General features: G+C 40.2%; 1 protein-coding gene across 3 annotated transcripts in view; it reads left to right on the top strand.

Annotated features, from left to right (window-relative positions):
- The first annotated feature begins 427 nt into the window (after nucleotides 1-427).
- LOC110175325 (transcription initiation factor TFIID subunit 4-like) overlaps nucleotides 428-15,174 on the top strand; it is a 53,352-nt gene continuing 38,605 nt past the window's right edge. For 2 of the 3 annotated variants that reach the window (XM_020941483.2, XM_055154793.1), the window contains exons 1-9: nucleotides 428-1,775; nucleotides 2,294-2,448; nucleotides 4,830-4,970; nucleotides 6,126-6,272; nucleotides 6,788-6,910; nucleotides 7,123-7,212; nucleotides 8,031-8,216; nucleotides 10,791-10,866; nucleotides 11,743-11,857. In XM_020941483.2, coding sequence (XP_020797142.2) covers nucleotides 452-1,775; nucleotides 2,294-2,448; nucleotides 4,830-4,970; nucleotides 6,126-6,272; nucleotides 6,788-6,910; nucleotides 7,123-7,212; nucleotides 8,031-8,216; nucleotides 10,791-10,866; nucleotides 11,743-11,857 — 2,357 coding nt within the window. In that variant the 5' untranslated portion in view covers nucleotides 428-451. The remainder of the gene's footprint in view (nucleotides 1,776-2,293; nucleotides 2,449-4,829; nucleotides 4,971-6,125; nucleotides 6,273-6,787; nucleotides 6,911-7,122; nucleotides 7,213-8,030; nucleotides 8,217-10,790; nucleotides 10,867-11,742; nucleotides 11,858-15,174) is intronic. The other variant, XM_055154792.1, reaches the window with a different exon arrangement.

Raw genomic sequence — 15,174 nt, 5'->3', positions numbered from 1 at the left:
ACAAAGCATTTGATCAAGTTTCCTCCTCTTTTTAAACCCGCCACATTTCAATCATGACTTTATCACATACGCATTGCACATGCTGTGCACTTTGTGTATGTTTTACAAATCCTATGCTATAGCAAAGTACTTCAATCTGTGCAAAGAAATAGCGGCATTTGCTCCTTTCTTTTGTTATACATGGATTTGTGTTTTTATTTCTAGATCTAGACTCCTAGACTTAAATGCAAGGCTATAATTAACAAACATTTGTGGGCAAGGTGTTATGTAATTAAACAGAAATAGAACATGATTAATTATTAGAGGGTCACTCCTTCTAAGCCCCAAAGGTCCAGTCTGCACGATGAACCCCCTTGTCTGCTCCCTTTATATAATGACGTAAAACTCATTCCCACAATGCCTAGTAACACGCATGCGCCATGCAAAATACAACAGCTATCTGTGAGCAGAGATGGCGGGCGCCTCCGACCCCCTGGAAGATATGCTCTTTTCAGAGGTGGATGAAAAGGCTGTGAGTGACCTAGTGGGATCGTTGGAGTCTCAGCTTACAGGCCAAAGCAACGCACCGGGTAAACCAGACGAAAACGGAGGTGCTGGCTCAGTGGCACATGCTAACCATCACTTGGGAAAAACGCTCCCAGCTCCAGGAGGTATCATAACACAGGAACAACAACAACAAGGACGCTGTAATAAACCCGGGATGCGCCAGGGTAACAATTCAAAAAGCGCCATTCCAGATAAAAGCATCACCTCTCCTTCTTCGGACTGCTCACAGTCTTTCGGTGAGACATCCACTTCTCCACCTGCCGCTGTGAACGCCTCTAACAGCAGCCTACAATCACATGGAGCATCCGTCACAACACTATCTGCAGCTGGCGTGTCAACTCTGACATCTACGGTCAGCATCAGCACCGCGGCAAACCGGAGCCATAAGGTCTCATCCAGTCCGACCGAAACCTCAACGGGGGTTATATCACCGAGAAAGCGCTTAACTACCCCGCGGAGGACTGCTGCTGCTGCCCGCGTTAAGAGTTTGAACGGAGCCGCTCTAACGACGAGGAGGAACAGCAGCAACACCGCAACAGCAGAATCTCCCGGAGAGAGCAGCGCATCACCCAACTCGCCCAGGTCTGCACCTCCCTCTGCGAACACTTCAACTTTTACCCTTTCGTCAGGGCAGGCTGCGATTGCTCTAGACCGGGGTACTCCTACTATTGCTCTCCACAGACTACCTAACCATATCGTGGCCAGCATAGCCCAAAACGGTACCAGTGTATCCGCTTTGGTAGAGCGGGGTGCTCACATAGGACCCGTCAACACCACAGGAACTCATCACAGTACTAAAGAGGCTGGAGATTCAGTGACTCCCTGTACTGAAGAATCTCTCTCTAAATCTGAACTGTCAAGTCAGACTGCTCATATGAATTCAGATAACAATTCATCAGATACTGCCTCTACCCCCACAACATTAGCAGCTACAACAACAGTAACCACTACAACCACCAATCAACCTCTGAACTCTGCATCTATGGCTCCCAGTAATCTTTCAGTGGTGGCAACATCATCTATATGTGGTACTGGACAATCTACAGTCACTACAATTACTACTGTGGCCAGACCAGCCGCTGCCTCTCCAACACCTGCCGTTGTCACTTCTCCACAGCCCCGTCCAGGAGTCACAGCACCTCAAAGGATTGTAACTCCTCAGTTGATTGTCAGACCACCTCAACAGCAAACAACAATACAGCTCCCTCCTGGGTTCACCATTCCACCTGGTAAGGTTTAAATGATTGAACTCCCAAACAAAAAAAAAAACAAAACTTCAGTTCACACACATAATAAAACATCTAAGACAGTACTTGTTGGGTTTTATTTTTTCCTTGGTAGTGTAAGTATTCAATACAATATGTTTCAATGTCTAAAATGCATTTTGTTTGGTTCACCTTGTCATTTTTGTGTCTTTGTTAATACACAGATTAAAACACTGCAACACACTAACTGTATAATGCAGCAGTTGTCCCCTGTCTCTTTGGAATCCCTCATCTTTTTCCTGCTCCTGCTCATGCACGCTTGAAAAGAGTGTTTGTAATCAGAGAACATAAATATGATAATTTAACAATATTATAACAATATTTCAAATATTTAAAGGTCCTACCTCCAGTGCATAATGAAAATAAAAAGATATGAAGTGTAAGTACAGATATGTGAAGTGTTACCCTGCCCTATTTTGTACAAATCCATATCAATTGAAATAATCCACATTTTCCAATGTCTGTTCTTTGGTAACTTGCAGGAATGGTGTTGGTGCGCACGGAACTCGGGCAGCTCGTGATGGTTCCTCAGCATGCTTTGGCCCAAGCCCAGGCACAGGCACAGGCCCAAAACAACACTAGCCCACGCCCAGCCATGCCCACCACTGGGACTCCCTTCAGAGTTACTACTCCACAGGTTAGACTTGAAGAAACCTACATAGCTATGTGGCATAGTAAAGATTATGATCAACATGAATGCCACATAATTGTGATTTTGTTATTGAAAGTATTAGGTAGCAATACTGGTAATTTCAAATTTTTAAGTACCTAAAATTTAAGTAGCCTTTTACAAAAGTATGTCCATTGTTATATTATTCTTTAAAAAACATTTTCAGAATATTAAGACCATTTAAAATCCCCTTTCATGATTTGTTTTGTATTATTTGCAGAATATGTACACGATTTTTTTTTCAAATCAGTGCCTACCAACAGAAACTAACCTAAAATATAAATTGGTTAAGTTGCAGTGAATATTATCATATGTCATCAGAGGATAAGTAATATTAATAAGTTAATTAACATCTTATTGTTCCTTAATCACATTGGGAGCACTCTCATCAAACTTTAAAAAGGCACAAAATAATTAATAGGATTTTGCTTATTATCACCTTTGGATGAATCATTAATGTAAAAGTGGCCACTGAAAAAAAATGTATTAGAATAATTGGAATTTTTCTATGTCAAACATAAATTACAATGTATTTTAATCTATAGCAAAGACCTAAAAATGACACTAGAGGGCAGTAGTCTTTAGTGTTTCAAGTAGTATTTTCTGCTGACTACACCTGAAATATTTAACCTATAGTACCACCAATGATTTATTTTTTTTGTCATTTTCTAAGAACAGTTTAGAATAATAATGTGAGAAAAATCACCACTATTATTAGCATTAGTTTGGCTATTTTATATGATTCTATTGCATTGTTTTGCTTAAAACCAGTATTGCTAAAACACCAGTAGTTCTACATTTATGTATTGCTGCGTTTACTGTAAATGAGGCAACGTCTAGGTTGGAAGAATTAAGGTTATTCTGCCATACAGAATGAGTCCTAAAGGAAAGCCTCTCTGAAAAGAGAGACACAGATTGTCATTGGCTTTCACAGTCACATTGAAGACAAATTAGCAAGCTGGGGCATTGCCATCTCAACAGGAAAAGCTGGAGCAGAGAAATGAAAGGGAATGGTGTTTATTCCCAGGGCTCAGTGCCTCTGTCGGCCTGTCACTCTTCCCATGACCCTGAGGGGAGAAACGGAAGGCATCCTGAGCTTCCTTCCTTCCATACCTGTTAAATCATTCATCATCCAACTGCCTGATTATTTTAAAAACCTAACAAGGCTTTGGTTCTCTAGTTTGTGTATGTGAGACACGCAGTGCAGGAGCTACATGCTGATGGTGGGATGCATCCGCCGGTGGCTCTAAATATCTCCCAACCTCGTTTGTACCACCTTCACCACTCCTTTTCTAATCCTTCTCTGACTTCCTTAGTGAGCATATTTTAAATGATACAAAACTTTTAATACGAGGTCCCTCCTCCAGTTTGTTATTCTACTTTTCTCTTTGCTGTTCGTCTGTCTCTATCAGAGTTTTGGTTCTTGTACTAGACAAAAACAGTCAGTCATATGTCTTCACCATATTTTTTGCAACCATCATAATTTTTGTTATGAAACTTTGTGGGTGTCTCAGCATATTTTACTTTAACACAGTTTAAAAATATTTTGTTAAATTTTATGTGTAGCTCATAGGTCACTCATGTTCCTTCTCTGTTCATCCTCAGCCTTGTTTGCTTCTTTTTTCTTTCTAATATTCTCTTCCTTGTGGGGCTGAAAGATTATGTAATCAAAATCACAGTTTGATCTGCTCAGATCTCAAAAACAGTGAAATATTACAAAGTCACAGTTTGTCAAAATTATTTTGTTAACTGATAACTGTGAGAATAACTAATATAAACAAATATATATTAGGTCAATATACCTGTAAATTGCTTTTCATCTATCTGTTTAGGTTTGGTTTCATAAAGCTGGTCATTACTAGAGCAAAGGTGATCTTAGACAATGTGAATGAACATTTAGAATTTCACTGTTGTTCAGTAATGCTTTGTGAATAATCATGAATTTCTTCAATAATCTAAACTCCAAAATTCCACATTGTAAAATATTCATAGCCATTCATAAATATTAAAAACATTTTTGTTTATTTATTTTTCTGTACAGTGTATTGAAAATAAAGACATTATACTTGGGTAATAATGAAATTTGAAATTAAATAACAACATACTACCTTTAAATAACTATTAAATAACTAAATTTTGCAATGTTTCATTATTGATGCATATTGAATTTGATGCATATACTACTTCAGTACTCTCTCAAACATTGGAAAAAAAAAAAAAAACTGTAGTAGTAATAGTAAAAATTACACATTTTGCTAAATCATTCAGCCCTAATATCTACTGTCTGTTTGTGTTGTGATAACTTTACTTTATGTGCACTTTTTGTCCTGTGTGTTGCTCTCCTCCAGTCTCCTGTGATCCCTCAGACCAACAGACAGTGTGCTTTGACCCCATCCAAGATGGCCCCTTCTCCCTGTCCTCCTCCATCCAGTCCTGTCCACCAGACCCCATCGTCTTCCTCCTCTTCCTCCTGTCCTGCACTGCGCCCTGTGAGATATTTTCAGTTTGCTTCATTTTAGTTGTGCCCCTCTATCTTTTAGCACTATTTTGTTACTGTGAATTGACTTTACTGGACTATTTTACAATGTGTAATATTCTATTTTTGCAAGAATAACTTAAAAAATAATTTGAGTTAAATTGAACATAATTGTGGAAATTAACTAGAGGACCCATCTGCAAACCTTGAGCTAGACCACTGCTGGATGATTGCTTATTTTTTTAGTTGATGATAGATAACCAAAGTGCCTGGACTAAACCTGGCCAGACACGTGACAATATCCAAACACCCCACAGAATGGCTCCATCTGGGGGTGTTGTGAAGTGTGAGTGCTAGCCACTTTTTTGCCTTAGTACATTGTACATTTCTTTGATCTGACAATAAGATATCTATCTAATCTAATTAGATAAATCAGTTAAATAATATACAATATCTTTGATATTTGTTTTGTAGTACTTTATTATCCTTGTAGGGAAATTGTCCTATAGTGGGGAGCACATGGGGTGCTCGGGGACCCATCTCTGTGATCTTGTTGCTAGGCTTGGTCAGGACTACCTTAGCTGGAGGATTTTATCTATGGTGCATGTTTTTTGGGTTCATGGGGGAAACCGGAGTGCCTGGAGGAGGAAATCCACCCACACAGGAGAACATGCAAACTCCACACAGACGGCCCAGGTGACCCAGGGATAGAACCCAGAACCTTGCTGTGAAGCTTGAGTGGTAGCCACTCAGCCACCATGCCGCCATGCAGAACTGTCCTTTGATGATTCTATTTGTTGTGAAAATTGTCAAGTATGAATGAGCCCTCTAAGATTTAGGAGCTGATACTGTTTCATAGGAAGCTGCTGAAAGGTTGTTTTGTTGTGTTGTTACAGTTGTGTTGTTACAGGTTGAAGTTTTGAATTTCAATAACATGTAATAGATTTATAGATAAAAGTGAGTAAAACACATCCTGGAGATGTCTGTCAAGGCCTTTAGTCTTTCTCAGCCTCCAGCTTGTTCCTCCTCCTTGCCTGTTGAGTGATGCTGAAGTCAGGACACCAGATGTGACAGGACCGCTGTGGTGCCTGCCTCCTGTTCTCTGTGGCCTTGCTCCGAGCAGCGCGTCACGTCCTGTTTATCTGTCTGTCTCTCTGCACTCTTTCAGAAGGGCCCTGTGGCAGTGGCTGTGACGACATCACAGCAGACCCCTGTGGTGATTGCCCCCCAGGTTTCATCCCAGGCTGCTTCTCAGTCAGTGCCGGCGGCTCAGACGGCCATCGCCACCACACCTGGAGCACCTGTCGTGTCCCAGGTCTGTTCACCGCCCTCTCTGCTTCTCCACACTCTTCAGCCTCTAGGGGCTGGTGCTGTCACAGCTGCCAGCAAGCTGGCTGTGTCACAGGCTTAGCCCTGGACTCACAGCCCATCACAGCTGGCAGTGGACAAAGAGTCTCACACATGCTCACACTCATAAATTCACACATGCACATATAGTATCCAAAGGAATTGCGGGAGGCCTTCATTCAGTGATAGATAGATGAATCTAGATTTCTGCATGGTGAGTCTCCACTGCAGTTATAATGGACAACAACAACAACGACAACAACGACAACAACGACAACAACAACAACAACAACAACAACAACAACAACAACAACAACAACAACAACAACTACAACTACAACTACTACTACTACTACTACTACTACTACTACTACTACTAATACTAAAGTACTATTAATGACTGTATACTGTCTGACTGTATGTAAAGCGGTTTAATGTATTTAAGTTAATTATATATTTTATCTGTCTTTTACCTTGTCCTAGGAGATGCAAGAGAATGTGAAAAAATGTAAGAATTTTCTGGCTACTCTGATCAAACTTGCATCTCACAACTCTCCATCCCCTGAGACATCCAAGAATGTCAAAGCTCTGGTTCAGGACCTACTGGTGAGTCAAAGCATGATAATAATGACAGCACTTGTATTGCCTATTTCAGTCCTAAAGATGGCAGCATAAAACTTCCTGGGTAATCTCTAGTGACAGAGAGGGGGTCTCAGATTTGCTCTTCTGTATTTGTATTCTTATATTTCAGAATTGCTGTCCCTCTTATTGCAAAATCAAACTGTAACATGATGCCTCTGTTTCATTTTCACGGACAGGATGCTAAGATTGAGCCTGAGGAGTTTACCAGCCGCCTTCAGACTGAGCTGAAATCATCTCCACAACCGTACTTGGTCCCATTTCTTAAGGTTAAACATCTTTTTAACTGTCTCAAACAAGCAATAATAAATACTTTTTTTTTTTTTTTTACATTTGAGCAATTTACAAAAGTTAAATGTGCACAGTGCAGTATGTATACATTTCTGGTGGAGGTTCTATTACTTTCTTGCGTCCATTGTGATGCTATTGCTTTGCCTGGATCTGTGGAGAGATGAGTTCTCTCACTGTTAGAACCCATGTTTTTCAAGGTATCAATAAAAGCACTTGTAATGAAATAAACACAGTATATGTTTAAAGCAATACTTGGGGATTTTCCTGGCAAAGCAATAGCAGATCCAAGGAGGTCTTACACCCTCCACCAGAAAAGTTACATTGTGTACCAAGTACCAAAATAACAACGAGTCTAGTATTCTGTCTTGATCAATTTTCTAATATAATGTAATCCGATTTGAATGCTGTATAGTTTTTTTTGCAGACTATGGGACTTTGGTGTGGTCTCATGCACTATGGCCACACCAAAATATAAAGACATAAATACTTTGCATATGTCCCTTGGCCCGATGACTCTCCTGAGACATCCTGAAGTCCTGAAGTCAGTCTGTCCTGTAGCCAGTAGGTTTTTACAATCTGCCGTGAATAGCCACATCAAAACAGCGACCAGGCTGTCTCCAAACACATGTACATAGTCTGTTGAAACAGTCAGTATGGACCAACATTTCAGGTTTCTTTTGAAGTTGGATTTTTCATATTCAGAACTTTCACATTATGGAAATGTTTATTAATCATTTAGCAAGAAAATCACAGCATTAATTGAAAGTAAACATATATGTTACACTCTCATCAACAGAAAAGCCTACCGGCCCTAAGACTGTCCTTGCTGAACAGTCAGCAGTCACTGACACAGCCTCCTCAGCAGGGAATCAAACCCGTGCCCAGCAGTGTGGCCCCTGCCATCGTGACTGGACCAGCTGTCCGCACACGACACCCTAATAGTGTGACCACCACTATTGGTGCCAGTACTCTTCCTGCAATGGTATGTTTACCCTACTGTTAAAATGACTCTGTAATATTATATTGAATATGTTGTCTTGGTTTGTAAATTGAAATGGTATATTGCAAGCTATCATTACTATACATATAGTTTACATGTAATATTTCTGTATATCCGTCAGGTAGATTTCCCTCACTGCTAACATATGATAGATGTGAACCTGCCGGGCTGTGTGTGTTGGGGTTACTTATGTTACATAGTAAATCAGCCTCAAGAATGCCATAGGTAAAACAAATGAAATGAAAGAAAAAATGTTAAGGCACTGAAATACTGCAGAAAATGTTTAGAGTTTAGCATCATCATCTTTTAATTTTTGCATTTTGTGGGTAGATCATTACATAGATTCAAATTCTCCACTGCATTTTCTATATTCTGTGTCAAATGATACAACTTCACCTCCAAGACCACTGTGTTTGTTACTACCAAACCTGTGAATGTTGATTCAGTATGTACCAACTGAGTGCTCTGTGTGGGTATTCATTCATCACTATGAGAACTGAAATCTATATTGTTAAGTCAAACTTTATTTCTACAGCACCTGTAGTGCAGCTGACTGAAGTGCTGGCTAAGTCACTAATCACTAATCACTAAAACAATCCAATAAAACACATACTGTATGCATGTATGGTTATAGTCATTTCATGGTGACATGCCACCACCACTATAAATAATGTATAAATTCAACAGTATGGTGTAAATTTAGGTTCAGGTGGTTTATGGTTAAGGTTATAGAGAGGATATGTTGCCTGTGTTTTTCTTCTCAATATGCAGACAGATCATGTGTCTTTTGAAGGCTCCAGAAGCTCCAGAATTCACTCATAGGCTGCACTAACACTATTGAATAATTGGTTGCAGGGGCTGGAGGTTATATAGTGAGTATTCAGATCATAGAAGGTCCTTGTGTTTATTTCAAACTGGTTGTAGATGTGAGAAATGGCAACCCAAATGATAAATTCATAATGAGGCTCATTCTAATTTCTGATTAGGTAATAGTCTTGAGAACACACCAAATAAAAATCCAGACTAGTTGTCATCATGTACAAGGCATCATGTACAAGGCATCATGTACAAGGCATCATGTACAAGGCATCATGTACAAGCCATCATGTACAAGCCATCATGTACAAATCATCATGTTCAAGTCATCATGTTCAAGTTTTTGTAATTAATAATACACCATTAGTTTTCAATAAATGCAATATTTTATTAGAACTTTTTTTTTTTACCTCATATCTGTATGAGGCTGTTCAATTCACCAAATTTTTATTGAATTTGATTCATTTAATTGTCAATGATATGCTTGGGTCTTATTAATCGAGAGGTCTACAGCCAATTGTTTGTCAATAAAAGCATATGATTTGAGTTCAGACTTTGGACGAATTAAATCTGCTTTATTTATGTTCAGCAGTATATATTGAAAGCCACCTTTGTTTTTAGTAAGGAAATTGAAAATCAAAAGTGATCCGTAAATTTGATTTAAAAACATATATTTTTTGTCATATCGCCTAACCCTATATCTGGGGATGTTTAAGAAAATTGAAATCAAATTATGTATACCCTACCTGGGACAGAGACAACATCTTGGCATTTGCCTTCTTTTGATGCTCTCCTATTCTGTTCTCTTTGCAGTTCTTCTCACTGTATCGCCACCCACATGACTTCTCCTCAGCCCCCCCCACTCCACACACACTCCACACGCTAACATTAAAAAGGGTGAAGCGAGGTAACTAGGTCAGCCCCAGGTCAATGTGAAAGCGTCCGTAGTTTATGTCCAACATGCTCCTATCCTCTTCCACTCTCTCACCATTGCTTTTGCTCACATACCAACACAAACACAAGCTACAACACAACATATTACATTAAATGATTGTTATGGGCACAACAACAGTATAATGCCAGAGAGATGTGGCAGTAGGCAAAATATAATGTTTGTTTATCCAACTGCCGGATTCCTATTAAGAAATGTGATTGATGGTATCAGTACTATTGATTTTACCATGAACATTGGTAAACCTTAAAAAATAACAACTCAGAATATGATATTTGAATTTTCTCTTTGCTTATTCCCAAACTATACCTGGGCTCTTCTAGCCAGAGGGAGTAGCTATCTGTGTGCTGAATGTATTTCCTTTTCTTCTATCCCACAAGGCCCTGCAGTGCATCTCTTGGACAAATGGCCAATGTCTTATTCTGTCGCTTGAACAGTAATACAGCATGTGTCAGGGAAAGAAAAACAAGGTTAAAAAATATGCAGCAAGAAGCAAACTGGAATCAATGGATGACTAGGCCTGAGGTTGAGCCATTGGCTTCTTCCAAAGACACAAGTGACTCTAATAGTCCACCATAGGCCCTCATTCCTGTAATGTTTCTTTTACTATCTATTTTATCTTTGTGTTGTGACGATTTACTAATCAAATTCAAACACACTGCAAATATTACCGCTGAACAGGACATAAATTCGACTTTTCTCTCCATAGATGAAGTTCAGATCTTTGTTACATTTGTTGATTTAATCAGTTCATAAGTAGGCTATTATTAACATCTTTTATTTTTTAGGGTGTCAAGGCAACTGGTGCTGTTAGTGGGCAAGTGCGCATGCCAGTGGTGATCACGCAGTCCATTAGAGCACAAGGTAGGCTTCGTTATAAGACAGCTCTACAATTCATTTTATTACATTATATTGGTTGTTCTGTTGTGAAATTCAAAAGTCCAAACACAATTGCTTACATATGGCAACAATTTTTCAAACAGCCTTGCCAAATTCAGTCTGAGCTCCCGGTGAAATAAGCTGAACTGAACTGGCAGTAGGCTATAAGATCTGTAAACAGATAGGAGCCACAGTGAGACTAGAACAGGTGTTTTTCTGCCTGCTTATAAAGCCTTCTCAAACATTTGTGCCGCTGCTTACTCACACTGATTCACAAACACTCATCCCACTGAAGCCTGCAAATATTGCCGGGATACAACACAAACGTTATGCTCCCCAAAGAGAGCGAAGTGCTCTCAGGTGTTGTGTGAGTCTTTACCTGTTTTTGCTTATATGTTTATGTGCACGCACAATCAGAGGTGCATACAAATTTGATCTGCCCCCATCCTCAAGACTGCCTGTAGTGAAAGATCTGTAGGTTGTTTTATGCCCACAAATTGGAATGCAGGGATGGTTCTAAAAATATGTTTTATGCCTTTTGGCTAGGAACATGCCTGTTAAAATCAAGTTTAAATTCACTCTGGCAGTCCTTGTGCCTCTCTGGAAATCATGTCTGGGAGCAGGATGCAGTTTAGAAGTGTAAGGAGTGCCGCTGAAGTGCAGTGATATTGACAGAATGATGCTCTCCACACCAACCTGGGGAATGTGACAGCCCCTCTGTCCTCCCCTGTGAGGGTGACAAATGCAGTTGAAGGTAGTCATTCAATAGAAGGATATTTGATGCAGATGTGATGGGACACTTCCTTGGTAACGGGACTCCTTTACACTTTTTATGTTGTTTCTTTTTTCTTTGCTCAACAGGCACAATGGGGAAAGGAACCACTATCCAGGCTGGCAAAAGTCCCATCGGCCTGGCTGTTCAGATCTCTGGGAATCAGAAAAACAAGCTCAACGACCCCGGAGGAGGCTCTTTCAGGTAACATTCTCCTCACCATAGGTGCACATCATTGTTCCTCGGAGCTGTCACATGGGGGCAGCATTTCACTTAACTCTACATCACTATGGGCTACTCTCTCAGCTATAGCTTCTCAAGGGTGTCTTTGAGGTTTTCCAGTTGCCTTCCTGGCCACCTGGCTGGGTGATGGAGAGTCCCTGAGTCTCTGCCTCTCATCCTAAGATCTTATTGATCACCACCTTGACTGCCCTTCTTGAATCAGTGTCACAACCCATCACCAGAATACAAATGAACAAAATCTTGATTTAGAAATAAGTTAATTGGATCCAGATGGTTAGAATTTCTAGATGCAGCTCTCAAAATACCTTTGGTGAAGTCAAACATATGGTATTTAGCCTGAAGCTTTGCTCTCTCCCTCTCTTTCCTTTGCTCTGGTCTTGTATTCGCTTCTGCTGGGCTTTTGTCTCCAAACATAAAAGGTTCATCGCCCACATACTGGCCTTTGTGGGCCATGTTTGTGTAACTGTAATGTCTGTGTGCATGTCTATACATAAGTGTACGTTTATAGTCACTTGTGTGCCAATAAGATGCATGACAGTCTAGAGTCTAGTTGTGCAAAAGTCCTTTTGGCGATTTTATTTTGTTGGTTAGTTATTGCTTTTTGTTCAGCTGCATACAGTGTAACTGAGGTTTGGCCTGGCCCGATGTGACCGCAGCAGAAGAAGAGTTTGGGTCACATGGGCCAGTGGGTTCATGATAATGGTTCCCATCTCCTGGGGGCAAAGGCAGTGCCCAAGGCTCTTCATTGATAAGCCAATAAATCTTTAGCTTCATTGGTAATTAAGCTGTCAAGCTCGCTTGTTACTGACGACCTTTTTCTCCCTGCGGTTATCACAATGGCCCATCACAAACAAACACACTGGTACCACAACATGTCAGATAATGCACAGTACCATTTTCATAGATGAATGTAACTCCTTTAACCTGAGCTGCAATAATAATATAATTAATTACAGTTTTATTTTGTCAAACTATATCTGAAATATAAAACTAGGTCTGCACCATACAAATGTATGAACATTTAATTTTTAGTATATTAGGTAGAGTAAAACTTTGTTTGACAGAAAAAAATGCCATCTACTTAAACACAGGGTTAGACTTATTTTCTTTCTTTTTTAAACTTCTCATTTCATTTTCACCTATTTGTCTACGGTGTATGGTACATGAATTACCACAACTATATGGCTGTTATTTTTTATAAGTAAGTTTTTATTTATATAGCACTTTTCACAGACATATGTCACAAAGACGCTTTACAGATTATTATTCATTCACTCCATACCTGGTGATGGCAAGCTACTATTGTAGCCACAGCTGCCCTGGGGCAGACTGAAGGAAGCGCGACTGCCAATCTGCGCCATTGGCCCCACTGACCACCACCACCATCACTCACGAACACACCACTTTTATACGAGGCAATGTGGGTGAAGTGCCTTGGCTAACCACAGTTTTTGTAACTGCCGCCCCGCTGTGGTACCTGATTTTTCCAGCAGTCTCCCATCCATGTACTAAACAGGCCCGGCCTTGCTTAGCTTCTGAAATCTGACGGGATCAAGCTTTGACATATATATTCCATATATTCGGTTATATATTCTTGTTGTCTTCTATTCCATTCTGTTCTTGAACAATATCCAATGAGCTGCTAATTTTAGTCATAGTCCAAATTATTATTAAATTTTTATTCAGCATAGAATACATTTTGATTGCATTTTTTCCCTTGTGGATAAACACAAAAGTACTTGAAAATGAGTCTGGGAGGAATAGCCTCTTATTATACAGACAAAAAATCAATAACTTCTCTCACCTCTAATGAACAGCATTTAGTTTCTCACCAGTACATCTGGCACTGTTTGAGCTACTAGCTGCCTGCCTTTCCCAACCATCACCAATCTTCGTGACCTTTCAGTTTTATCAACTACAGTTAGTCTGCAGTCCTGACGGGTTTATCTGACTGACTCTTGGTCCTGTAGAAAGGATTAATTAGGGGTCTGTCTTGAAAATGAGACATTATATCTTAAGAGGCTCATTTATATAAATAAAGGATCGATAAAATTATGCTGATGCCCCACATTCTGATTTCAATTGCCCCCTAGCTCCTGTGTTTTTATGTTTGTTTGTGCAATAACCTATGCTTCGTTCACTGTCACAGTGCATTATTTGATTGCATGTATTAAAGCAAAGATAGCAGCACAAAGATGGAACACAGTCATTTTTTATTTTTTTTTCTGATTAGCTATTCCGACTGTCACTCACTCCGATCGGAACTCAGATAAGACCCCTTCAAGACTATACGTCTTTGTTATGTATAGGAAAAACTTGTACTTTTGGCTGCCCAGGTTTTGCACAATCCACCTTCTCTCTCTTCAAATGGAGTGAGTGGCGTGTGTTAGACTGTCACTATGAGCCACTGGTCCCAGCGGGCCAGCTGTAGCTCACACACACTGCAGGGCCTGTGCAGGGCCTGTAGGGTTTCCAGTGCGTCTGCAGCCCCCTGTAAGCACTTGTGTTGTGTGTGCTGTGTAGTTTACAGTACAGAGTGAAAGCAGCTGCCTCAATGCTGCCCCACCTCCTCCCCTCACCAACCCTCTGTAAACACTCAACATCCGCTGTAATCACAGGCGAGCCAGCCCAGGCCCTCAGCCTTCTGCCAACCTCCAAGCTTGGGCTCAGTTCCTCGAATCCTACAATGTCCCCAACACGCTGGACGCAGACCTCTTCCCGTAAGCACATAAACAGTTTCATAACTGCATTGAAGAGGCAGACGGATGCTTGTTTTAAAAAATGGAACAAAAGTGTTTAATCTCAAATTCCAGTTAACACTGGAATGAAAAAGGCCTTTTCCATCGTCAGCTAGCAATGCAACTATAAACAGTCTCTGTGGAAACCTGCCCTGTTGTTCTGTAAACTGACAGGTTGTGTGCCTAGTTTGCTAACAGGCTCTGCAAATAACACTGACTCAATTAAAAGTTAAAAGCGACCTCCCAAAAGTGTTCACTCAAAGATTTGGAAACTCAGCAGCCATAAGATTGGATTATGTTCATAGAAGTATGGTACCATAACTTTTTCATAACTTTTTAAAATTTCAAGTTGCCATAACGGATGTGGAAGTCCAAAGAACAGATTGCAGATTTTGAAAGTTCAGTCAATAGGGATATGTAACTATACAGTATATCGACATGTCAGGCCAATAGGTACATTTTTTAGTTTGTTGGCTTCTTTGTCTAAACCCCTCAGCCTCGGAGCTCTCAAATGTCTACTTAGTCACTAAGATTAAATGA

Source organism: Boleophthalmus pectinirostris, unplaced genomic scaffold (assembly GCF_026225935.1).
Source record: "Boleophthalmus pectinirostris isolate CB_2022bp ecotype Guang Dong unplaced genomic scaffold, ASM2622593v1 HiC_scaffold_19, whole genome shotgun sequence".
Taxonomy (NCBI): domain Eukaryota; kingdom Metazoa; phylum Chordata; class Actinopteri; order Gobiiformes; family Gobiidae; genus Boleophthalmus; species Boleophthalmus pectinirostris.
Note: the sequence above shows the minus strand (reverse complement) of the source record. Positions and strands in the feature narration are given on the sequence as shown.